The sequence below is a fragment of the Cervus canadensis genome, chromosome 33, assembly GCF_019320065.1.
Source record: "Cervus canadensis isolate Bull #8, Minnesota chromosome 33, ASM1932006v1, whole genome shotgun sequence".
Taxonomy (NCBI): Eukaryota; Metazoa; Chordata; class Mammalia; order Artiodactyla; family Cervidae; genus Cervus; species Cervus canadensis.
In genome coordinates this window covers 8,705,164-8,732,964 of record NC_057418.1, presented here as the reverse complement: position 1 = coordinate 8,732,964, position 27,801 = coordinate 8,705,164, and the positions used below count along the sequence as shown (strand labels likewise).

At 34.3% G+C, this 27,801-nt stretch overlaps 1 protein-coding gene across 2 annotated transcripts in view; it reads left to right on the top strand.

The window, feature by feature from the left end:
- HBS1L (HBS1 like translational GTPase) overlaps positions 1-27,801 on the top strand; it is an 81,160-nt gene that overhangs the window by 11,840 nt on the left and 41,519 nt on the right. Inside the window, exons 3-5 of one of the 2 annotated variants that reach the window (XM_043456769.1) lie at positions 1,532-1,660; positions 4,496-4,690; positions 5,897-12,077. In XM_043456769.1, the coding sequence (XP_043312704.1) occupies positions 1,532-1,660; positions 4,496-4,690; positions 5,897-7,368 (1,796 nt within the window). In that variant the 3' untranslated portion in view covers positions 7,369-12,077. Of the gene's footprint in view, positions 1-1,531; positions 1,661-4,495; positions 4,691-5,896; positions 12,078-27,801 lie in introns of those variants that run through there. The other variant, XM_043456768.1, reaches the window with a different exon arrangement.

Genomic DNA, 27,801 nt, shown 5'->3' with positions numbered 1-27,801 from the left:
ATAAATCATAGCTTTATTTTATTTATTAGCTTTATTCATATACTATGAATTACACCATAGCTTTCTGAGTGTGGGTGTTACACTAAGCTGTAGTATTTTCTATTGTGTGTATATGCATTACTTATAAATTTTGAGTGTAGTTAGATTCCCTCACATTTATGGGTAGTGCTTTCCTGGAACATACCCAGAAGTCAAAAGTGGGAATGCTGAGCAATAGAGATGCGTGTTATGTGCTCTTACAGAAAGCTAAATAATGTAAAATCTCTGATGACACCTTGCCTTTAGAAAACTGTATTGATGTTTTTATCCTTCTTAAACTTAATACTTTAATTTTATTCCTTCACAATTGTGAACACAATCTTGAAGAATTGAGTTCAGTGGGCATCCAGTTGATGTGGAAGAGTGAACACTTTGGGCATGCTTGATGCTTTTCTCCTTTGGTCACTTGTATTTTTGTGTATGATATTCAAACATATGTTGTCACTTTGATATTTTGTCTTTCTGCCTCTTAATGAAATATATAATGCGCAGTTATGTGTTGAGTAATGACATGGCCAGTATGCAAAGTAGCACAGACTTCTGCCTGAAAGTTAGGTATGTGACGCTGATATACAGTGTCAGTGTATGATTGAAGTATACATTGTTTAAAAGTTAAAGCCTATGATTTTGGTCAGCTCTTGGGTTCAAGCAAAATTAGTAGTTCCTGGAAAGGGAAAATTGAACTAGCCTGTTTTTAGTATTAATTATGCAAATGAGCAAATTTGATATGAGTTTTTAAATATTTGTACCATAGAGAAGAAAATTTCAGGGAAGCTAGAGTAGTAGGCAAGCATGAGGTATTCAGTTCAGTTGCTCAGTCATGTCCGACTCTTTACGACCCCGTGAATCACTGCACGCCAAGCCTCCCTGTCCGTCACCAACTCCTGGAGTTTATTCAAACCCATGTCCATCAAGTCGGTGATGCCATCCAGCCATCTTATCCTCTGTCGTCCCCTTCTCCTCCTGCCCCCAATCCCTCCCAGCATCAGGGTCTTTTCCAGTGAGTCAGCTCTTCGAATGAAGTGGCCAAAGTATTGGAGTTTCAACTTCAACATCAGTCCTTCCAGTGAACACTCAGGACTGATCTCCTTTAGGATGGACTGGTTGGATCTCCTTGCAGTCCAAGGGACTCTCAAGAGTCTTTTCCAACACCATAGTTCAAAAACATCAATTCTTCGGCGCTCAGCAAACATGAGATATTAGGAAAGATAATTTTTGAGAACTGTGGAGAAAGTAAGCTCAGTGTTTATGAGATAGGAGAAAAGAATGAAGACAATTAGAAGAGATTAGCAAATGGTTAGTAAGGACATTTGGGCAGAATTTGGGGTATGATATGTTTTGTCTTAGTTTTTTTCTCTTTTCATCCATTATTATGACTGTGGGCAAATGACTTTAGGTAGAAGGTCAGAATCTTTAATTTTTACTTTGCGTTTAAAAAAAAAGTTAATGGGAAATGGTTATAACAGCATTCTTCCATCATTTTATATTCTAGCTGCTCAATTTATTTACTCACGACGTGACAAACCTTCAGCTGTTGAACCCGTAGAAGAATATGATTATGAAGATTTGAAAGAATTCTCCAGTTCTCTTGTGAATCATCAGCTAAGTGGAATTGATCAAGGTATAGTAAGAATTAGTATGTTTCTTATCCGAAAATGATTAATAATTTACTGAAATTTACCAATGTTATTTATCAGTTTTATTGTTCATAATATTGATCATGGGTAGTAATGGTATGAACTACCATTATATCTTGCATCTTCAACAAAAATTTACATTTTGTTAATTATGTTTTGTGAAGACTGTATGGTTAACTATTTGGTTGAAAAATTGATTGTGTGGCTGTTATTCAGTAACTGGAATTTGTGATTGAAATCTCCTTAGGAGAGAAACTTCCGTGATTCGTTTTCTTTTATCAGTATTTATTGTTTTATAAGCTCTGTGTAGAGCTTATGGTTAGATTACAGAAGCTCATTTCCTTGCAAAATGTTAGGTTTGAAAAGACTGGTTTTTATGGAAAAAAAAAAAAAAGGTGCAGAGTAGCACTATACAAGTGTCCTGATTGGTCAGTCATGTAAATTAAATTTCAAGATAGAACTTGTAAACAGTAATGGCTTTGGTTCTGAGTTTGCTTCTTTTTAGTTCTCTTAAACATTTTAACAAAGATATTTTATATTTTGGCTTTTGTCTTTTATAAATAAATTTCAAATGTGACATAATTTCAGACATACTGCTCCAGTCACAGGTTGATGAATAGTGTTGTAGAACCAAAATCACCAGGTGTAAAAGTCGTGCTATCTGTTGGTACTGAACAGGGCTCAGCTTGTTTGCTCCTTCTCTGGAGTGTACTCTTTCTCTGGCTTTGTTCTATGAATATTTTTAAATTGATAACAGATTGATAACAATATAAAATTTATAACAATTTGAAAACAGGAAGGAGGGAGTATATAAATCTGAGAGTTGATCTTTGCATAAATTGGTACAGTATATGTCAGCTGCTACCCAAACCAAGAAAAATGGAGAGAAAGCACAGACAGACAAAATTAGAAAGCAGAAAGGGAAACAACAGAGAATTAAAAAATTTCTTTATCAACTTTGCAGATACATTTGGCAAGTGGGATAAAAGTTCATAGAGGAGCTGCTATATAAATTCCTCCATAGTTTTGATTATATTTTCAAAGAATGTGTACAGTTGTCATTGTAAGGGGGGAGAAGGTAGGAATAAAGGAGAAGTCTTATGCTTTCTCTGCTGTGCCTCAGAATGATTAAGGAGGTATGAAATTCAGAGTTATGTTTGAGAATGAAAGTTAATCATTCCCACCTGACATACGTAAGTATTAATAATTGCATGAAAAAAATTGCATGGTAACAATAGTGATTGTAACTAGCCTCTACTAATTGCTTTCTGGGTACTGTTCTAAGTGCTGCTCATGTATTAGCATATTTAATCCTCATGACAACCTTGTGAGATAGGCCAGCTATTGTCCTCATTCTGTAGGGGAGGAAAATGAGACACCAGGTCACTTGGGGGCAGTTGTACTGCTTAGTAAGTGGCATTTGGGTATGAACCAACATAGCCTGACTTCATATCTCTACCCTTTGTGTATGTGTGGACAACAGTTGCTATAATTAATTAGAATAGACCATGATGCTAGCTATATACTAAGTATTCTGTTCCAGTTTTAGTAATTCATGTTTTTATGAAATAGGTATAATTTTTCAAGCTTATCTTATTAGCCTAAAATTAATTTTGGACTAAAGGAAAGCAGAATTACCCAAATATTTGAAGAATTTACTTGTAATAATTAAAAAAGAGCAATGGAGAAAGTATTATATACTTGGGGAAAAAAAGAATATTGCCAGTAGATGCCTTGTTCAGTATGTAAGCATGTAAAATGTAATGTAAAATGCATTCTGTGGACTGATTTCATGGATTAGGGAATCTGAAAACTTGAGTTTTATTTTGATTACTGCTAAACTAAGTAGTGCCGTGATTTTCAGTCCTCTTTATGACTTGCAGTTTGATATATCTAAGTCATAGAGTTACTGTGAGGATTACAGAAGATGTGTGTGTGTGTGTGTGTGTGTGTGTGTGTGTGTGTGTGTGTGTATAAGTAAAGTATTTTGAATATTGTCAACTGCTGTACAAATATAAGTTAATATATTCATGCATTTTTATTCAGTAGTCTCACTCTATTTTAAGATCTACGGATATAAAGCCTTTGCTCTGATGGAACTTCCATTATTAATATTATTAGTAATTACTTTTTATAAAATAGTCATCAGAAAATAAACATCGTTAAAGATTTTAGTCACCCAGATTTAAATGTTTGTGTTTAACATGAATGTTCATTTTCCTCATTAATCTACTGGATTTCCTAATTTTTGTGGCATTTTTGTACCAAGTTATCTCATCCATTCACTAGTAAGTTAGAAATATTTTCAAAATTAACCCTTTCTACGCATGTAAAAAGTCATCGGTATGGACCTCATCATCCTCATTGACTGAAATAGACTTTGTGTGTGGGTACATACTCAGTTGCTTCTGTCATGTTTGACTTTGCTACCTATGGACTGTAGCTGGCCTTGCTTCTCTGTCCATGGGGTTTTCCAGGCAAGAATACTGGAGTGAGTTGCCACGCACTCCTCCAGGGAGTCTTCCTGACCCAGGGATTGAGTCTGCGTCTCCTGCATTGCAGGAAGATTCACAATTGACACTTTTTTCAAGCGTTAATCAGTATTACTTTGGAGACATTTATTATAGTGGTTATTGAAATTGTTCCTCTGATCAGGGAATCTAGGGTAAAAATATAATCATTGTAATTTTTGCCAAGGCAAATTACAAGAAATGAACATCCTACTGTAAATTTTCAAATCCTTTGTTTCAGTTTTGAAGATTCAGGGATCTTTCATGACACCACTGAGTATAGCTTGTAATTATTGTTGTCTGTTCTAGCTCGTCTTTATTCATGCCTTGATCACATGAGAGAGGTACTTGGAGATGCTGTGCCAGATGACATATTGATTGAAGCAGTTCTGAAGAACAAGTTTGATGTGCAGAAGGCTTTGTCAGTGGTTCTGGAGCAAGATAAAGTGCAGAATTTTAAAGTCAGGAGTGAGGGAGCAATATCTACAGGAAAAATAGCAAAAGGTATGCTTTTACTTGTTCTCTTTTAGTTTTACAGTTAATGCTTTAAAAGAGGCTTTGATTTTGATCGAGCTGTTAAGAAAAATGGGCAGAAATTTTTACATGTTACAATAATTCTTGATTGTTATCAATTGATTTTGCAATTTGTGAATTTTTAAGCTGATTGGCCATGTTCTCTTCAGTCTGTTAAAGCCTATTTTTTGATCATTTCCCTGCTTATTTTTGCAACTGACAGAATATAAGGGAAATAAAAGCAAGACAAAACACTTTTTGCTTCTTGTTAGTGTCTTGAAGATCTTTTTAATTATTGGTGGTTTTTTTTTAACTAAAGGGTTGGGAGATGGAAATTAATAGCCAGACAATGTCAGAAAAATCCCTCCTATGCTTATAGTATTTTATGAATATAATTTAGTTTTCCTTAAATATCCTAAGTATTATAATTCTAGTACTCTTTCATTTCATAGCCAGATCTTTAATTTTAAATGTTTAGAATTTGAGGTTAAATTTATAACTTAGGCCACATGAGAAGGGAACTAATTATCTTAACTGGTATCTGTCAGTAGAGGCATGGTGATTTGTTAACTGGATTGATATTTCTTATGACCTGGAGTCTAGATTTTTGCCACAGTGAAATTGTGTGCAGCCTGTTACTATGAAATAAGGGTTGTTTTTATGTAAATGAAATTTTTTTAATTTTGAGGGGGCATTGGGATTCACTTTTAACTGACCAATAGTATGAGAATAAGTCTATAATGTGACAACTATAATAATAGTTTACCCCAGATGACAGTGGAAGTTATATGGTATTATTTGTTTACCTGTTTTTAATACATTAAAAATATAGGTGAACCTAGTTCTTTCCATTGATTCTTTAGATGTTTTGAATTTGATTATGAATAACTTAAAACCTCACATAAATTTGTAAATATTAGCAGATTTACTAACTTGGTAATTACCTTTGTATATATCAGTGAACAAAGTATGAATGAAGGTCACTTATGATGGTTAAAGGAAGGTAAAATCCTTTGTTTTTTTTTAGAGTGTTCACTTTTTATTAAATAATGATCAAGTATCACTTTATTCATGTCATAATCAAAAGAAACATTTAGTAATTAAATGCCTCGTTTCATGTTTCCTTTTGGTTGCTGTGACTGTCTTCTGCATATGTCAACCTATTCATCTGAAAATTAATGGCTCTTGTAAGGTAAGGAGTCTTATTATCTTCCTCTGAAGTTTCAGCTGATAATGTTCACAGCTCTTGTCAACAGTCTGCAAACTATTTGGATTGCAGCAGCAAATCCTTTGATTTTTCTGGCCCAGTAGCAAAATATGGATTATATCATAATTCCTCAGTTATACCAAGTCACTATTTACTCCATAAAAAAAAGAAACTTGACAGACCTAAAAGTGAAAAGAAACTAGAATCATGTAAGTTAATGAAAGAGCTGTCCCTAGCTGACCTAATCGATGATATGCCAAGAGATTCTTATAAAAGTCAGCCTTCAGTCAGATTACCACCCACAGATAGTGTGGAGAGTCTACCTTCAAGGAGTCTAGATGGTGATTTGTTAAGACCTCATGTGTCTGAGTGTATTTCCAAAGATGATTCTGCTTTCAAAGGCATACCAGATTTAAAATCCTTAATGATAAAAAACACGGCACCTAATAACTCATTATTTATTCAAAATGATTCGGTACCTGATTTGCAAAACATTCCAGTACAGAACAGTTTAGGAAGTTTAAATAATCCTTTGCTGTTAACCAACTCAATGGAGAATATGGCTGTTGATAGTTTAAATGCTAGTAAAACGACTGAAGTTGGAGTTGTTTCTTCAGTTGAACAAAGCAACAAGAATTGCATGTTAAAGAATGACAACTTGCGGTTTTCTCAGTGTGAAAGTCCATCCCTAGCTGAATTGTTTCAGGAACACAAGGAAAACAATCCAAGCCAGTGCTTTACTTTACCTGATTTTTGTCACCAACCATCTGCCAGTTTCACAGATCTCAGTTTGGGATCTTTTCCCTTGTCACAACTAGCAAATCGGTATCAATCTTCAACTGGAATATCAGAGTTAACAGGATCTCTATCATCTTTGGCATTTCATAAAGCTTCTCCAACAAGAGACCTTGAGAATTTGTCACTTTCTGATTTGATTGCAGAAACGATTGATATAGACAACCCTCAGATTAAGAAAGATTCCTGTATGCTCAGTTTATCTGAAATGAGGTCATCTGGAATAGACTCAAATATTGATCTTAGTGTCCTCATAAAAGCCCCAGATTTTGTTCCCAGACCTGTAGTAGACCAATCAGTTGCTCCAATACCAGAAACTAAAGTTCTGAGTTCAAAATTAGGGAAAACTTCCAGTTCTGCTAAGGATAATAAGAGAAACAGTAAAAGCTCTCTGCCTAGGAAACCACCTTTTTCTCTCTCTTGGACCAAGGCCCTTGCTGCCAGACCGTCAGCTTTCGCTTCAACCCTGTGTCTTCGTTACCCATTGAAAAGCTGCAAGCGACGCACCTTTGATCTCTATAAGGCTTTTCTTTATAGTAGACAAGTTCAAGACGTAAAAGACAAGGAAATAAGTCCTCTTATAGCAATAACACCATTTGACTTCAAATCAGCATCTCCTGATGACATTGTGAAAGCTAATCAAAAGAAAGCTTTTACTAGAGAATAGTAACAAAAGGAAAACTTGCTAACTGTTGTAGAGCTTTTTCTTTTAAATTAATTTAAAAATTTTAAACTTTTATAGGGTTACTTTATATTATGGGATTTAAGTTGTGATTTTTATATTAAAATTGTCTTAAGTCAGTTGATAACTTTAGTTGATAAATGCTTTTGCACTGAAATTTCTTTTTACTATATCTTCTTATAGTGATAACTGGTTAAGTTGATAGCCTGTAATAGGTGTATGTTTACAAAGTGCTTATGGTAACTTGATATTGTGAAATCAAACCGCAGCTATTTTTGTTTAAAGCATTCAGCTTTGAAAGTTTTTATGATGAGATATTTTCTTTTATAAAATATTTTTGTGCTTTGTTCTTAAATGAAAATGCCACCACTTGGGATTAGTATAGTTTAATGATGAAGATTTTTCTTGTGATATATGGCATAACATAGCCAAGACAGTATTATATTTTGAAATATTAATGAAATCATTCCAAGTTTCATTATTTTTCTGCCGGTGAATACTAAAAGTTTTTTATTAGAAAATCTAAAAATTCCTAACTTTTAAGAATACTGTGGAGGTTATTGAAATACATTTTTCATGATAATATAAATCCTTTTAAGGGACCATGTACATACTGAAGATGGTTTAATACATAATTTATTTTTATACATTTTCAAAACCATTTGTCCTAAATGAACACTTTAAAATAAATATGTAGAAAGTCTTTTCAAGTATGGTTGCATGTTCCTTGAGTAATCTTGCCAGATCTCTTTTCATTTTTTCTTTTTACTGTAAGTAATGAAATGTGGAGTTTTCCTCTTTGCTACTGACAGCTCTGTGTGCTATAAGGACAAAGTTTCAGCAGTAGTCGACCGAGTAAGATCCCTTCTAGTTGGTAGAACAAGTAGGTAATTCATCTCTTAAAGCAGTTGTCTTCAACCAGCAGTCAAAATCACTGGGGAAATTTTTTTCAAAACATAGCTATTGTGACTTCACTCCAGATATGGCGAGTCATTTCTGAGGGATGACATTTGGAAATGTATATTTTCAGGATGGTCCCCAGTTAATTCTGATGGGTTACTTCTACTTGAGAATCGCTCCCTTAAAGAAATCAGTAGAATGAAAGGAATTACTAATGCTAGGAATAACACCTAGCCAACTTGAATTTTTAATTTGTGTTTTCTAGTAATTAGGAATACCAAGGAATATTGCTAATTAGGAATTAACACCTTTTTTGTTAGAAGATAATGCTATTAGTTATTTCTTGCAGGAAAAAAGGAGTCTTTAAAATGTTGTTTCTTAATGAGAACAAAATAGCTGTTTTCCCAGTAAAAATGTTGTTCTCTGACTACTACTATAGTCTGCGTTTGATAATTTTTTAAAATATTTCTTGTTTCTGTTTTCAGAATGACATCCCAATATCCCAATATTTTTAGTTGTATATGATGTTTTTATGTCCAGTGTTTTGGTGAGAGAGCTGAAGCCAGCCTTATGTACTTGTTCTTGACTAAACACTTTGTGACATCTTCACTTTTTGTTTCTAACTGCGGATTTCAGTGCGTATCCTACTGATGCTTAGATCATATAAATTACAAGTTATATTTTGTGATCAGTTTTGAAGTTTGAATTACCCCAACTGCTGATTTTGTTTTTCTAGTCTTGAACTTTAATTGGATATTTTAGTAATTTTGAACTATTAGTCTGTGACTCATCAACTAAATTTATATACTGTAGGCAGTCTCCAGTTTAGAAGTGAATTGTATTCTAAGTGTTTGTTTAGAACTGACAACAATTCTTGATAGATTAAATGCTGCCCAAGTGGTCCCTTTGCACATAAATCCACAAATACATATTTATCCATATTGAAATTGAACAGCATTACTGTTATATTATCTTTTATAGCAAACTAATTTTCAAGTGGAAATACAGTACTTTTAAAGCCATATAGTAGATCTTGTAGAGTGAACTAGATCTGCCTTTGTTGGATGATCAGGATTGTGACTACTATTTATGATATTATGATTTTAGGGGAAAAACATTCTATATTACAAGGTGATAGGGAAGGTAACAATTTTTAAATACGTCTCCGTGTTTCTGTTGTGATGGCTACTGGGCCGTTAGGCACATACCTGACAGGCACTTGCCCCATTGACTAAGGAAGTGTCACAGTCTCTGAGATTCAGAGAGTGGAACCAGGAAGACCCAGTGCCCCTTCTGCCTTTGGCCGTTGGCCTTTGGTAAAGAGACTAGTGCCTGCTTATTCGTGGGCATTTTCCTAGTGAGGACAGATGCTTGCACTGAGTGCATCTCCTGCACCAGCTGCTGTTTATTGGTTGACTGCTGTCTTGGTAGCTCAGGTATGCTAAGTGTTTTTGGTCTGTTTTCCAGTTCAGATGTCGACTTTGACATACAGAGCCATTTTTATTTGTGTTATGCTCAAATATTAATAGTATACTTTAAGACTGGAAATAATGTTGTAATTATATTCTAAATGATACAAAATACAAGATGTTTAAAATGACCATTTTCCTCTTCACTTTTTTTGATTTTTTAAGAGAGCTGTTGTTCACAGATGTTTTTCTGTCTTGCATTTGGTTGGTCTTTTTGGTTACGGTTCTTCCCATTAATTGCAAAGAACAAGGTATCACTTCTGTACAGAACACTTTGCTTATCATTTCTTTCTTAGTTATTCTATCTTTTTCCTATTTCTTGGTTACTGAACTGGTATTCTAACCTCTCCCCACCACCTTAGCTTTGAATCTTTCTTTCTTGAACTTTTCTTTCAGCCTTTTTTCCCCTCATATAAATAGTAATAACTGTTCCCAGTGTAGAATATTTAATTTCTTGTGGTCAGTGGGATATCATACGATTAATTGCCATATCAAGGGTAAAACTACTCCAGTGCTTTTAAATATATGGACCATTGCAAAGTAGCAAGTACACAGTTATACATTGAAGAATAGCTATGTATCAGGTTTCTGTTTGGTGTTCATACAAGTGTATATTTACTTATAAAATCAGTTTAATAGTAGCCTAGAAATTGTTTTCTATTACTTTTATAAATGAAGGTAATGCTGACTGGATAGGGAGGGATTGATATGAATCCTTTACTAATATGCTCAGTGTATGCAGTTGTATATTGTAATTTTAATTTGTAGGATGCAAAAGATTTGTCACATTTTGAATGTACATTGAAATAAATTATAATTCTGGGGTTTTCTAAAATCAGGTGTGAAAACATCACAATTTATCCATTAGGATTTTTTATGTAAGCTCAATATTTCAGAGTGATATTTTAATAATTTATGATAAAGGTTTCTGTAAACAAGTTGAAAAATGCACTGCCTGGTTGTGCAGACTTTCTTTGAAGATATTTGTCGTTTAGAATTCTTATTTTCCAAAAGGGAGAATTTATATTTTTACTTTTGAGGACTCACATAGAAACATTCTTAAAGTATAGATCATGGTGAATATGGATAATATAATTGCAAAGATGGCAGTGAAAATAAAACATTTGACAAAGTACACAGTTTTGATGTTGACATGCCTGGTTTGTATGACTTAAAGGAAAGAAAGCATCCTTCTAGTTACAGGACATAGCTGGAGATGATCAAAAATGTGATTCTCAAATGGGATGGGAAAATGGGTACTTAAACACATAGTTATATTTATTGCAGTGTGTACGGCATGCATGACATTACACTCTCCGAAGCTGATGTCTTTGTCTTCCTGATCCAAGCTGCGACCTCCTCCTGTTTCCTCTCTTTATTAGCAATATCAGCATCATCCCAGTTGCTTAAGCCAGAAACCTAGGTAGCATCATCATTGATTTTGCTCCCTCATTTACTTCTTAGAACTGATTGTTGTTGTTTAGTTGCTAAATTGTGTCCAACTCTTTTGTGACCCCGTGGACTATATAGCCTGTCCAGGCTCTTCTGTCCATGGGATTTCCCAGGCAAGAATACTGGAGTAGGTTGCCATTTCCTTTTCTGGGGGATTTTCCCGACCCAGAGATCAAATCCAAGTCTCCTGCCTTAGCAGGCAGATTCTTTACCACTGAGGCCCCTGGAAAGCCCTGTAATTGATTCCAGTCCTATTATTTCTTCTTTACAAATAAGTAATTATATGTGTGTACATATACAGTTGATTGTTCTTGTATGTGGTAGTTACATTTTATAAAGTCATAAATGAGTGAACACTGAATGAAATAGGCAGATGCTGACTTAGCAAAAACTGAACCATTGCTCCCATAAGAAATACGAGGTTAGGTTCCTGTGATCGTCTGGTCACATTTTTGTCAAACAATCAATACATGACCTTGTTTTATGTATGTTTAAAGATACTTTATTTAATACATATTATACATATATTATTGATTCATTGAAATTGAACACATAACCAGTAGCACTGTAACTAAAGCCTAACACTAACATTATCTCACATGCGTCTTTGTAAGGTGATCACAGCTGCTTTGTGCTTAACACTAGACAGAGCTTCAGACTACTCTTGGGGACCATTTTAAACAGCAAAATCACCAACTAATATCACAGGGTGAAAAATGCGGCATTTAAGAGGTCGTGAAAAAGGATACTAGAGAAGGCAATGGCATCCCACTCCAGTACTCTTGCCTGGAAAATCCCATGGACGAAGGAGCCTGGTAGGCTGCAGTCCATGAGGTCGCGAAGAGTTGGACATGACTGAGCAGCTTCACTTTTCCTTTTCACTTTCCTGCATTGGAGATGGAAATGGCAACCACTCCAGTGTTCTTGCCTGGAGAATCCCAGGGACGGGCAAGCCTCGTGGGCTGCCGTCTGTGGGGTCGCACAGAGTCGGACATGACTGAAGTGACTTAGTAGCAGCAGCAGCAGAAAAAGGATACTGCTTTATGAGATCTGAAACAAGAAGGCAAAATGCATCTTATTTGACCTCAGTTGGGAACATGAATGTTGGTCTACTAAAATTTTTTACTGCTCTACACTGTCCACAAGAGACTGCAAAAGTGCTGAAAGTCATGGTTTTTAGTGACTAGCTGCATCCATGAATATGGAATCCTCAAGTACGGATTGATTGTCCATTTTTCGATCCATGTTCTTTGTTCTTATTACTACTTTTTCTCTTAAAGACTATTAGCTTTGGGCAGAATTCCTAAAATGTTTATCTGGCTTCTTTACTTCTCAGTTAATTATCTCTCAGACACTTTCTACAATACAGGTAGAGTGACCTTTCCAAAATGTAGTCCTGACTGTCTGTTCCCCTGTTTAAACCCTTTATCTTACTGTAGGACCTTTTGCCATCTGGTTTCTCTGTGTTACCCACTGCCCAACCCTCCCAAGAAGAGCTGCCTGAGTCTCCTCTGCTTCTGTAGCCCTTTGCCCTTTCCCATCCATCTCTCCTCCTGGCAGTTAGCTCCTGAGGCTGTAGTTTACATGTCACTTTACTCCTAAGCCTGGGATAGGGGAACAGTCCTGTGTACCCGTAATTCTCTGTATTCCTTTTTATTACCACCTCATGTAAAATCATAACCTCTGCCATACATTTAGCCCCTTTCTCTGGTAACCCTGTTTTATTGTTCCTCACAACCCTTACCTCATCTGTCAGGGTGTGTGTGCGCAGTTTTATTTCCCTCCTCTTCCCTGTAATCCCCCCTACCCCGCCCCGCCCACCACAGTGCAGCTTCTATGAATGTAAGGTCTTTATTGCTATAGTCCCAGCTCAGACAATATCTGGCACATACATGTAGGAAAGAATTTAAATTAAAAAGTGAGTTTCACTCTTAAATACTGTCCCACATCTTATTCCCTAGAGGAAGCTGTAAAACAAATCTGTAAAAAAATATTTTATACTGCTGTAGAAACTATTTGTGTGTTAGACATAGCAAATTTGTATACATATCATTACACAAGTGGGAGGATACAGTAACACTTCAATATCTGTATCACTTAGCATGCTAAGTGTATTGCAGGTTTTTCCTTACCAGCATATAGAGGTCAATCTCATTCTTTTCAAAAGCCATTAGAATTCCATATGTTTATGCATTAAATAGCCCCTGTTAACATTTTAACGTCTTATCACTATTGACTCCTGAATGAACATCCTATGTTTCTACTGATTGATTTTCTAGGCCCATAAGTATGTACTTTAAAATTTTTGATAGATATTGTCTAATTGTCCTTAATAGAACCTGTGCTGATTTCCTTCCCACACAAGTTTATGAGTGTGTTTTGTTCAAATTCTCACATATAGGATTATTGCTCTTTTGGGTATTATGCCAACCTGATAATTGGAAAGTATTTTTTTCATTTGTTTATATGTCTTAAATGAGTGAAACTGACTACTTTGTCACACATTTGAATCTGTTTGTATTTCTTAGAACTACCTATTCCTAATCTTTGATGATTTTTCTGCTGGCTATCTTTCATAATGACTTCTAGGCATATGTATGTGTGTGTATTTAATGTATTTGATTTTTATATTTAAATTCTAAGAAAATTAATCCTTTTGTTATATGCATGGAAAATATTTTTTCTTTGTCATCTTTTAGGTCATTTATAAGACAAATTTTCGATTTTATATACATAAAATCAATATTAAAATTTTGTATTAAAAGTTTCTAATTTATATTAAAATTTATAAAGTAAATTAATAAACTATATTAAAATTTTAATATTCATAATATAACAATAATTTGATATTAATAATAAAGTATATCAAAAGTAAATTTAATAAAGTATATGAAAGTTTACTAATCTTTTATGGGTTTTTGTTTGAAAGTTCTACTTTACTACAAGGTAATTTTTTTAAAAATTGCTTCTCTGTGTTTAGCAGGATCTCTTTTTTTAAAAAAAACATTTGAGTGTTTGATTTAGCTGCTACAGGGGGTAAGGAAGAAATACAGTTTTTCTACCAACATCTTTTCTTTTTCAATAGCTCAATTTCTCACAATTACTTTTTGTTGTATTACACGTCCTTTTTCTTCTTTAACCTGATTTGAAATGCCATTTTTGACGTATGCTAAGTTTTCCTCTCTCCATCTGTCTTGCCTTTTTTGAGACTCCGTGCTGTTCTATTTCTTTGTCTTGTTCTGTGCCAGTATCAAATTTTCAATTACTGTAGCTTTATATTACTGTTAATTTTTAAATACCTTATAGCCTGTCTTGTTTTTTACTCTTCTTTTTCATTTATTGTTGTTCATTTGCTAAGTTGTGTCTGACTCTTTGTCACCCCATGGACTGCAGCATGCCAGGCTTCCCTGTCCATCACCATCTCCCAGAGTTTGCTTAAACTCATGTCCATGTCCATTGAATCAGTGATGCCATCCAACTATCTCGTCCTCTGTCGTCCCCTTCTCCTCCTGCCTTCAGTCTTTTCCAGCATCAGGTTCTTTTCCAGTGAACTGGCTCTTCACATCATGTAGCCAAAGTATTGGAGGTTCAACTTCAGCATCAGTCCTTCCAATAAATATTCAAGGTTGATTTCTTTTAGGATTGACTGGTTTAGTCTCCTTGCTGTCCAAGGAACTCTTGAGAGTCTTCTCCAGCACCACAGTTCAAAGACATTAATTCTTGGGTGCTCAGCCTTCTTCGTGGCCCAACTTTCATATTGGTACATGACTCCTGGAGAGACCATACCTTTCACTATGTGGACCTCTGTTGGCAAAGTGAAGTCTCTGCTTTTTAATACATTGTTTTAGTTTGTTATAGCTTTTCTTCCAAGGAGCAAGTGTCTTTTAATTTCATGGCCGCAGTCACCATCCGCAGTGATTTTGGAGCCGAAGAAAATAAAGTCTGTCACAGTTTCCATTTTTCCCCATCTGTTTGCCATGAGAAGGAAATGGCAACTTACTCCAGCATTTTTGCCTGGAAAATCCCATGGACTGAGGATCCTGGTAGGCTACAGTCCATGGTGTCGCAAAGAGTTGGACATGACTTAGCGACTTCACTTCATTTCTTCATTTGCCATGAAGTGATCAGACCAGGTGCCATGATATTCCTTTTTTCACTCTCCTCTTTCACCATCAAGAGGCTCTTTAGTTCCTCTTTGCTTTCTGCCATAGGGTGGTATCATCTGCATACCTGAGGTTGCTGAGATTTCTCCCGGCAATCTTGGTTCCAGCTTGTGATTCATCTAGCCTGGTATCCCACACGATGTACTCTGCGTAGGAGTTAAATAAGGGTGACAGTATCGAGCCTTGACCTACTCGTTTCCCTATTTTGAACCAGCCCATTGTTTCCTGTCCAGTTCCAACCGTTGCCCCTTGACCTGCATACAGGAGGCAGGTCAGGTGGTCAGTATTCCCATCTCTCTAAGAATTTTCCACGGTTTATTGTGATCCACACAGTCAAAGGTGAGAAAAAAATAAACTGTCTTCATTAGGTACTAAACATTACATTATTAAATGGAGTTTCTAGTATTGGCCTAGTCTTGTATTATTGGAACATTCCTAATTGGTCGTGGTGAATTTTTTTTTTTTAATGGAATGGATTTTATTTGAAAATACTTTATTTAAAATTGTTTTGTCTGTTCATAAAATTAATTTACAATTGTGCGTATGTGTTCTTTGTCATGCTTTGGTTTCTCTTGTGATAGTTTTTTAGAGAATTTAGAGAGTTTTTCTTTATTCTTATAATTTGAAAGACAGTGAAATTATTTGTTTTATGATAGGAATTATTTTTCTCAATATTCTAAGGTCTGCTTGGGAAGTTTTAATTTTCTGAGTAAAGGATCCATTTCATCTGGTTGACAAATGATTTTGTTTTGCATTGTAGCAAACATTGTCTATTTTTATTAGTAGTAGTAGTATTCATTTATGAAATGTCAAACACAGAGACTAATGTATCAAGTACTTATGAACTTGCCATTTAGATTCAACAGAAGATAGCATTTTACATTACACATTTCTGGTACTTGTTTGTCTTTGTTCTAAGAAATATATTGTTAGATTGAAATCCGAGTTCTGCACTCTTCTTGTTTCTCCTCACTCCCTTGAAGTCGATATGCGTTGTTCCCATTCTCTCTTACTTTTGTCTCTGTAGCTACTGTTTTTCTTATGAAAACTGTATTTGCTGTAACATGTGGATTCTTTTAGTTAATTTTCTGGGTTCTTTTAGAACTATTGTTATTTTCTGGATAATCCCCATTTTAATTTTGATTTTCTTTTTAAGCCAAGAATCGAAGTGTTATTTTTTTCTTAAATCCCATTTTGCTGTGGGATTTTTATTTGCTATTTTTCTTATAATTTTTTATTTCATTGTACTGTCATCAGAGAATGTGGTTGGTACATTTTACTTTTTAAAGTTTATTCAGTTTTTCTTTGTGGTCCAGCGTAGTTTTATTGTTATTTCATAGGCTAATGTCAGGAATATAAATTCTGTCTGACTAATCCAAAATATATTTCTGTTACTTTTCAGATTTTACAGAATAGATTTTTTAAAAATTTGTCAACTTTAAACAGTATGTATGTGCTGATCTCTCATGAAAGATGAAGAAATTGACACACATACTTCACCTCCTCTTTCTTATAATTTTTATTAATATTTTAAGTTTTTAGGGGAAATATTTATCTTTATACCTCTTTTTTAAACCTTATTAACTGAATTACTAATTTTAATCAGTTCTTTGATGAGTCTCACTTTAAAAGTTGAGCTCATCAGAGTTACACTTTTCATACTTGACCTCTTCTCTCCCTTTATCTCCTGGTGATTTTAGTCATATTATTTAATGTAGTGCCAAAAATTTTAACACTTTCCTTAGATTCTGTACTCAAATTTTCCTTAGTTTTTAACCAACTGTAGTTACATTAAGCTTGATTGGTTTCTCATGATTAGGCCTATATTTATCACTTGTTTAACTTTGACATCTTTTCCATCTCTCGCCGCCCCCCCTCCCCCAAATATACATTTGAAATTTTCCCCAAGTTGTTGAATATATGAAAATGATTCTGTGACATATCTGCATTAAAAATAATAGTCCTTGGTTTGTCTTTTTTTTCTGGAGGGTCTTGCAGACATTGCGCTACAGTTTTCTATCATATATACTTCTAGCATGGCTTTTTAAATTTCTGAAAGTAGTTGTATTTTTTGTTTGTTTTGATTTTTTCAATCTGTATTTCTTGTGAGCTCTGCTGGCTTATTTTTACCTTTTTCTTCTGTTTGGTTTTATTATCTTTTCTTTTATTGAGTGTGTGTGTGTGTGTGTGTGTGTAGGGAGGGTATGTTTTTTGAGCGGAAAAGTGAGATAGAAACATCTTTACTTTGTCTTTTTAACTGGATATATCTTTCCAGCAAACCCACTCCAGTTTTCTTGCCTGGGAAATCCCATAGACAGAGGAGCCTGGTGGGCTACAGTCCATGGGGTCTCAGAAGAGTCAGACTTAGCAACAGTCTTCCCAGTAACACTTGATTAGATTAAATGCCCCAAACAGCGGTGAAGCTAGATAACGTGAGCAGTTTGTGAATAATTTCTTTTCGGATATGTGATATGACAGACCTTGTTCCAAAAGCTTAGATATAATGATTCCCCTGCCCATAGCATCCTGTCTTTGTGGTGGCATACCACTGAAGTCTAGGAGAAAGCTTTTGTTACTATGTTTATTTGGGAGTATATACACACACACACACACACACGTTTTGGCTGCACTGGGCCCTCTGAGGCGTGCGGGCGCTTTTTTGCGGCGCACCAGGCCTTCTCTAGTTGTAGCACTTGAGCGCTAGTGTGCTCGGGCTCAGTCGTTGTGGCATTGAGTATGATGGGCTTCGTTGCCCAGTCAGGGATCAAACCCACATCCCCTGCATTGGAAGCTGGATTCTTAACCACTCTACTAACAGGGAATTCCCTCAGTGTATTTGTATTCTTAGAATTTTGAAACGAGAACTTAATATCTATGTGAAAATTAACCTTTTATCCTGTAATGAGTTAGAACTCTTCAATTTCTAAGGTGATGTATTAAATATTTATGTGTCTCCTTAACTTTGATAACATTTGAGTTCATTTTATAAACATATGTAATAGTGAACCATTATAACAAATATAAATAACCTTAGACTAGGTTAGCATATCATTTTGCTATGCATTTGTGTGGGTGAACTGCCAAAGGAGTATATATTTAGGGATTAAAATCAGGGGACAATCTGTTTTCTGTAGATAGTTTCTTTATCACCTTAAACCTACCAGGAGAGGAGGGATTCACTACCAAAACTATAAAACTAAGTAGCATTTTTTTTCCCACAAAGAAATCCAGAGATTGAAATGCACATATTATTATTATTTGAAAGGAAAATTCTAGGCAGAATTTTTTTTTTTGGGGGGGGGGGCAGAAGAATCTTACTATTTATGCTCTAAAATTTATAATTAGTCAACCAACTTGGAAGAGAAAGTTTTCAACAGAATGAATGCTTTTTTGTAAAATGAGGTTTAACTCTTTTGATTGCTGTGCTTGGAGAAATATATTTGATTTCTGTATTTGGAGAAATATACTTGAATACTAAAATTTGTCTTGAGTAGAATTGGTTTGCCCATACTGTTTAGAAACCTATTATGCCTCATTTTCCTTTCCCTTTTGAATTTCTTCTGGTTTTACCTTTCAAGTGAAGTTTTCATTTACAAAATAGAGCCTAATTTTACATGAGGATATAGTTAATTTGCAGGCATTGTTTTGCTAGTTTTGTAGTATTAATAGTCTCTTAAACAAATGTCATATAGTGGATATCTACTATAGTGTATACTACTATTTGAATATCTGTAAAGTATTATTTGTACTCAGATGATTATCTTAGTCTAGTCTTGCTTCTCAGTGGCAAATTGTTCCCTAGAGAAGATTACAAGAAATTAAAGATAAGAGCTGTAGACACTTGCAACAAGACTTTTTTTTTTTAACTTACTGTGCTGTATTTGACTCTTTCTTCAGCATAATCTAAGTAACTAAATAGACGTAATAGTGACATTAAGTTTTTAGGAGGATATGTAACCTCTTTTTCTCCCTTCTCAGGTCAAGTATATTATGAGATTTTATCCTTGAAGTAAAGACTATGATTAACTTGAGAAGTATACCTTACAAAGAAAAATTATTAATACAGCATGTTATGAACAGTTCTGAATCTATATGAACTTTTCAGTAATGTACTTAATATATATTTTCTTTTGCTTTAATCTTTTTATAGGGAGTTTAGGTATATTTAGCTGGAATTTTTTGATTTCCTCTTTTAAGTATATTTTTCTTTGAAAAGTCTTCTCATTAATTTTTCTGTCACTGAGTAATTTTATTGAAGCAGTTAGAAGAATTTTATACTTGCACAGAAAGCTTCAGACTAATTGGCTTTCTGCTTTAAAATTATGTGGGCTTTTGAAAGGAAGTGGTTTATTTCAGTTAAAAAACTTAAGTAGTTCAGAATGTTCTCAGATATGTCTTAAGATTCTCTTTGTGTATACACCTACACTGGAAAAACTGAAGCACTAATTGCTTAATTTAAAAATAATTTGCTTTAGACTCTCAAAACAGCCTGTCTTCTTTGTATAGCCAGTACCATGTAAGAATTGCATGAATGTTAAATACAGTTTTCTTTTCATCCTAATTACCTTGCTTTTTTTAAACCATAAAATTATAATCAGACTGCATGTATGTGTGTATACTTTCTTGTTTCATTCCAAGGCAATTATAAACCCTCTTAAATATTTTTTTGGGTGAAAGAATTGCTAAGTATTTAGCTAGGGATTAGGATGGATTAGAATAGGAACTGATAAATACAGTTCAATTTAGCTAGCATTTATTGCATGTTCACTTTTTGTCAGAAAAATATGGTAGCCTTTGGGGACATAGATGTATGCCCCAGATTTTTCCCTAGAATTTTAAAGTAGCCCCTCAGGAGCTAAGTCTGATTTAATAGAAGCACCAAATAGAGCCAAGGTGTTTTCCCTCTGAACATGTTGGCTCTTTCTTTTTCTTGGCTATGTGTAAAAGTGTTCTGGAAGCTACCACTTCTCAAGGGGAGATAGGGAAGTGAATTAATGCATTGAAGGTAAACTTTGTGTCAGGCTTTGTATATATTTTATTTTGTTTTTATGAGAATCTGTGAGGTAGGTGGAAGAAACTGAGGCTCATATGAAATAATTTGCTGTACTTCACAGCTATTAAGAGGCAAATTGTAACTCAAATTGAGTTCTTTTGAACTTGGACATCCTTTAAAATTTTTTTTTAAATTTTGACTTATTTAAAATTGAAGTATAGTTAATTTACACTATTGTGTTAATTGAACACACTTTTCATTGTTATATATTGCTTGCAATAAGTTTTTATATTGTAAACTTAATCTTGTTTTGTGGTTCTTTGTGTAACTTAAGGATAAAATTAAATCTCTTGTTGGGGGAATCAGCTTTATCATTAGTGAGGTACTTCAAAATTATTTTCAACTATTTTTTCTACTATATTACTTAGAGGTTTTGGCATACCTATATAGAGAATTGGTATCAGTTTTTAAATCCTTGTAAATTAGTGGTCCTATAATAAGTCCTGTTGCAGTTCATTAAATTTTAAATCACTGTGTTGTCTTTGATTATGTTTGATTTAAAAATCCTGAAGGATTTAGTTTTTTAATAGTTGTTAGCTCGGTGCCATCTTTAATCACATGCTTAAATAATAAATGAGTGTTCATTAGTAAAGCCAGAAAGTCCGGATAACCCAGTGATACTTAATCCCTTTGTTCAGAATTCAGAACTGTTCGTGTTTTGATGCATTTACACGGTAATGGTAGGCAAGATTGATGAACACTTACTGCACACCAAATATTGTATTAAACTGTTTATACTTATTTAATATTCACTTATCATATTTAATGTATTCAATATTTAATAACTCATGTCAAGTAGGGATTTTTGTTTTTTCAATCCTAGTGTCACCAGGAGGCTCTGAGGCTGAAAAATGGCTAAACACCTTACCCAGGGCCATAAAACTAGTAAATGGTGGAGCCAAAATTCAGAATAAAATGCTTCTAATATACTGAAGTCCTCCTTTATAGTTTGTGTATGTTTTTCTTCATATAGGGAATATTAGTTATTTTTTTAAAAAATGGGCCACTTCATTTTTTAACCCATTTAACTTAATCATGTGCTACAGGCTTTAAAATTTTTTTACTTTGGTAAATTCTATTTTCAATTGTGGTAAAATACAGATAGCATGAAATTTATTCACTGTTTTTAAGCATATAGTTCAGTAGTGTTAAGTATATTCACATTGTTATGCCACCAGTCTCCAGAACTTTTCCATCTTATAAACTGAAACTCAGTACTCATTTAACAACTCTACATTTTCCTGTTCTCAAGTCCCTAGCAGCCACTCAGACCTTTGTTGGTATGCCAATAAATTAAGGCTGCATAATATTACTATTTTATGTAACTAAACACCTATTGTAGGACTTAAGTTTTTCAATGTAATTTTACTAAAAATGCTTCAGTAAACATTTTTGTGCATTTTTTTTTCAATTATCTTATAAAAGGCTTTTTAAGAGTAATATTGCCGGATAAAAAGGTACAGACAGTTTTGATGCTTTTAGTACATATTGTGAAGTTACTTTCAGGAAGATTATACTAATTTATTTCTTTCATTTAATTGTTAATCATAATAGCATTGATAGCATTTTTTATAAAGGAAGGATTTTATATTATTGATGTTTTCATTCATAGAGTAGATAAGAGAGATAGATTATTCCTTTGGTGGGAGGGGGCAGTTGTGATGAAAGTCATTTTTGTGTCCCTAAAAATTGTATCCATGGTGCATTGTGCAGTTTTATAGGTAGGCAGTGTCTAAAATGTCATTTATTCCCTGTTGGCTCAGATGGTAAAGAATCTGTGTGCAATGCAGGAGAGCCAGGTTTGATTCCTGAGTCAGGATCATCCCCTGGAACTTCAGTATTCTTGCCTGGAGAATTCCAGAGGAGCCTGGCGGACCATGGGGTCACAGAGTTGGACACGACTGAGTGACTGACACTTGAACTTCACTTTCATTCATGAGAAGACAGTACCTAGCTTTAGAAGTTCAGGTGGTGCTAGTGGTAGAGAATATGCCTGCCAGTGGAGGAGATGCAAGAGACGCAGGTTCGATACCTGGTTCGGGAAGATCCCCTGGAGTAGGAAATGGCACTCCACTCCAGTATTCTTGCCTGGAAAGTTCTACAGGCAGAGAAGCCTGGCGGGCTACAGTGCACTGGGCCGCACAGAGTCAGACATGACTGAGCACACACTCATAAGTAAAGCAGCCATGTGATAAAATGGGCACAGTGTCTGGCACATAAAGAATGCTCAACAAGTGATAACTGAACTTGGTTCAACTTACTACTATCTAAGGAACAAGTGCCTTAAAAAGTGATTATATGTTAAAGTCTAATTCATTAAGGGACTTACATTTACTTCCACTGAATTTTTTGGGTTTTTTAAAAGTCATTCATGATGTTTTTATGTAAGCCCTTTTGGGGAGATGACATATCTTCTCTGTTAGCCATTTTTAACAGCCTGATATAAATTCTTCCATGTATTTCTTTTTACATAATCACATATAAAAATAAACACATATACATAGAGGGATTTTTCATTACTATTATAAAAAGAAAAGATGTACTATAGTTTTCATTTTCCTTGTAATGCACTGTTAACCGGAATCTTTCCGTTGTAGTCTTTGTTGTTGTTGTTTCGTCATGTCAGACTCCTTTGTGACCCCATAGACTGTAGCCCTTCAAGCTCTTGGGATTTCCCAGGCAGTGACACTAGAGTGGGTTGGCGTTTCCTTCTCCAGGGTCTCTTCCCTGCCCAGGGGTCACACCTGGTCTCCTGCATTGGCGGGTGGATTGTTCGCCATGGAGCCGCCAGGGAAGCCATCCTTTTTGGTAGTTACCTCCTATTCTGTGGGACGGCTGTGCTGCCATTTAGTCAGAATATTGCATGCTGAAGGATATTAATTTTATTTCCACTTTCTGGTTCTATGAACTATTCTGTTTATAGAACATCTGTGTACATATCCTTAAAAACCGGGGCTCTTGATTCTATGAGCTAGACCCCTGTGGTGGAACTGCTGGGTTTAAAGGTACACTGCTTGCTTTCCAGTAGATGCAGCCTTTGCTCTATGAGCGGTACCTTGGCTCATCCCTCCCCCAGCAGTTAGGTCATTGTTTATCTTGATTTTGGACAGTCTGACAGGTAAGAAATTAATGTCTCATTGCTTCGTAATGAAGTTGAATATGTTTTCACATATTCACTTGCCATTAAACTTGTTCTGTGAATTGCTAGTTTTGTATATTTTACCCATTTTTAATTAAGTTGTCTTTTTCTTATTAATTAAAATATGTTTATATTACAGATATTAACCTTTTATTAGCATATACAATGTAAATGTTTCCAATCTTTTCATTTTCTTTATTTATGGTCTCTTTCTACAGAAAAATTTAAAAACTTCATATGATTCTGTTTTAACAGGTTGCATTCTTGGATTAAAAAAAAAAATCAAGCCTAAGTTATGCATATTCTGTTTTCCTTTGGGAAGATTATATGAGCTTAAGACTTTTAACTCCTCTAAAATGTGTTTCTGTGTGAAGTGTTAAAAAATAGTCAAATTTGTATTTTCTTTCAGATTTTCATTAGAATTTAAAAGATTGAACAGTTTGTATGCTCTGACTGGTAGTATGTAACACAGCAGAAAAGGATGATAGTGCTTGAATTAGATTAATACTGTTTTGTAACCTAGCTCTTTCATTTGCTATCTGCATGACCTTAGTAAAATTACTGGATTTCTCTGAGACTTGAATTTTTCTTTGAAATTGTAAAAATATTCTCTGTCTCAAAGTATTAAGATGATTTATCTTTAACCCAGCTTGTTCCATGTAGTAGTGTCTTAAAACAATACTAGTTTCCCTTTCTTTCCTTTACTAATTGTTTGAAAGTTCATTACATTCGTTATTATGGAGTTATTTCTGGATATTGGATAATATTGGATATTACCAAGTTTTCTTAAGTTATTTAGGAATGACTGCCCCACGATGATGTTTGGAGACGGTTATGACTCCCTGTGTGTCTTTTTTTAAAATTATAGTTAATTTACAATGTTGCACTGGTTTCAGCTGTACAGCAAAGCAGTTCAGTTTGATATATATATGTATGTGTATATATATAGTCATTTTCAGATTCTTTCTCCTTGTAGATTATTATAAGATATTGAGCATAGTTCCCTGTACTGTACAGTGATGTTCCAGGCAAGAATACTGGACTGGTTGCCATTTTCTCTTCCAGGGGGTAAAACTCTTATTGCTCCTAATATAATTTAAAATAATTACATATATTAGATTATAAAATTTTGTGGATGCTACTTCAAAGCATATAATCCAGCCTAATATAAAGTTGAAATCTATTCATCAAAAGTTTCTACTTTTTAAGATTGCTGGCTCAGTGATATTTATAGAAAATTAAAAGCTGATCCCAATGAATCTTTTTTAGGATAAACATTTTTCTTCTGAATCATAGGAGATGGATACAGCGTGATGGATTTGATGAGGCAGGTTTTGCTATATGAGGGATATCTTAAAATGAAAAAATACACTTAACAAATCACAGAGTGGTTGTAATATTGAAGAAGGTGGTTTAGTGGTTTATTTTCTGTAGTCCCGTTGTGCTTTCTAAATGTGTATCTAGTAACTAGAATTTGTATGTGTGTTCAGATTCAATGAAATGATTTTCTATTTGAAGTAATTTTTCATTGAAAATTTAACGCTGTTTCTTTGAAAATCTTTTTTTTGTATGTGTTTCTGTATTGAAACACATAGGAACTATAATGATTCATGGCAAAAAAATGTATTTACCTAGAAAACCTCAGTTAAAAACAATAACCTAAAATATATTTTTTTAAAACTCTATAGATGTTTTGATTTGAGTGATTTTAAATTGTAAATTTCTGTCTTAACCATATAAATATGAAAAATAATTTCTTCCTTTTGAAGTTGCTCAAATCTCCATTAACTTATTTTCCTAAATATTTAATGTAGTAAAAGGGGGAAAAGTCACTTATGATTTTCTTACCCAAAGACAAAATGTTGTGTTTTGCCACATCATTTTAGGTTTTCCTATTTTTATTCTTTATGTTAATAAGATTTGTGCATACAAGTTTACATGCAGTTTTGTATGCTGTGTTTTCCCTGTCTTCATTTTCTGTCTACTTGCACACATCTTTATAAGTGGAGTCAATTTTTAATCCCAGTTTGATTCAGAGAATACTTTAAAAATATTTATTAAAAATAATAAAATTTAAAACTAATGTTACAGTGTTTTCACATCTTTATAGGTCCTGTTTAAATTTGAAATTACTTAACACAATCAGTAAATAAATAAGCTTATTTTCTTAAAATGTCCCTGGTAATACCTCTCATGTTTAGTTATAGCCTTTATATGAAACAAACAAACCTTGGTTGTTTTTAATTGAATTTAAGAATATTGCTTCCTAGAGAACAGTTTTTCATTACCTAGTATCCTATTTGATGTGGCTAATAGTATTAAAATGTTCAAACATTTTAGAGATTTAATGATATATATATGTGAGGAAGAGATTCTCACTGAACGGGCTATGTAGTTATTTTTAAAAATAGTATGAGGGCCACAGTAAAAGGTCATCTGAACTAATTTCCTGACTTGAGACATCTTCAAACATTTTTAGTTATGAGCCTGAAACCAGTCAACAACAAAAGGTAGATAGATATAATCTGCAAAGAATGTTAACCAGGCTTGGACAAATTGTGAACCTCACTTCTTCATCTGTAGAACTAGTTTTATGTTAGACGAGTCATCCACAGTACTTTTTTTGCCCAGGACACCTGGGATGTACCACTTTGTTGTCAGGGTTGGTACCTGTCGGTGACAATGATCGTCAGAGGGGAAGAGGGCAGGGGTGTGCTTGCACCTGCCTTCCTGCAAGCTGCGAATCATTGAGTCAGGGAACCTACTACTTCTTTCCATATGTAAGATTATGTAATCTTAGTGAATATTCAAGTGCTTAGTATATATTAGGCCAGTGGACTTGCTCTTGTGGAAAAGAAATTTAAAAATATCCTTCTGGAGCTCAGAGGTTAGTTGGAGAGGTAAGGCACATACTTATACTGACAGACAGATGAGAAATGATATACGCTACATGAAGATTTACAATAAAGGTTTATTTCAAGTCATATCATTTTGGTCTGGAATTATCATTTTCAAGAAATTGGGATTATCGTGTGTGACCTAAATTTGATAGCATTATGCTGTAATGTATGTTTTAGGCCCTAAATATTCCATTTCCCACCTAAAATAAGCATAAGCAAAAGGTTAAGAAGATTGTATCCAGATGTTTGTTATTAGAGGCAGCCTAGTGTACCCTTCTAGTTTCCCACTGAAAATTAAAATTCTACTAATTGGAAACTTCTGTGTTAAGCTGAGAATGATTTAACTTCTAGACTTACCAGATTTTGAAATGCAAATATTAATTGAAATCAGAATTACTAATTTAATATGATCAGAAGTATCTGAGTAGATAACTAAAATCAGAAAATCGTAATCTAGACAGAGCATTAAGATTTTATAGAGGTGCTTGACTTAGCAAGTTTTGTATACTTTTTTAACTTCAAAACAGATATGATTTGGTTACCTTGGGAAATGTACTTCGATGAAGTTCTGAGGACGTGCAGTCAGAAATAGGGTGGAAAGGAGAGGGTGCCTGTGAAATACCCTGGAGGGAAAAAACTCATTTATCAGGCATGTGATCTTCCGAAATCCACTTAAATTTTCATCTATAAAATGATGGACAACACCAAATGCTCTCTAATAATACAACCAGCAAATTTGCATGATTGTATGAACCTCAGTTCATGTAAGGACTGTACAAGGAATGTGGGTGCTTATTTTCTCCCTTTATTAATGTACATCCATTGGACCTTCACTACCTTCTCACCTTTCATTTTCTGTAAGTTATTTCATCCATTCCCAGGTCTCAAGTTACTTGTGTTTTAATAGTGCTCTCATTCGGCTTTGCAAACTTGATTATTGAGCTTTCTATCCAATCTCTATTTGTCTTGAAATAAAATATCAGATCCAGTGTGTTCTATATTCATATCTAATTTGGAGTCATAGGGATTAACATCTGTATTTTCATCTAGCTTATCACCATATTTTATTAATGTATTATCTTTCATGCTTGTCCCCTCTTATTTATTTCATGTGCTCTGGTACTCAGTTAGCTATAGTCATAGCACTTGTGATCACCTGCCATATTCTCTTCATTTCTTGGTTTATATTTTCTGTCAGCTTTGCCATTTTACAGGTACATCACATCTAGAATGAAAGCTGCCTGAAAACAGACTGTTAATCACCTTTGTGTCTCCAGTGCCAAGTACATGTTACAGTTTACCTTGGAAAAACTAAAGACCTGAGATGGTGTCTAAGCAGTGT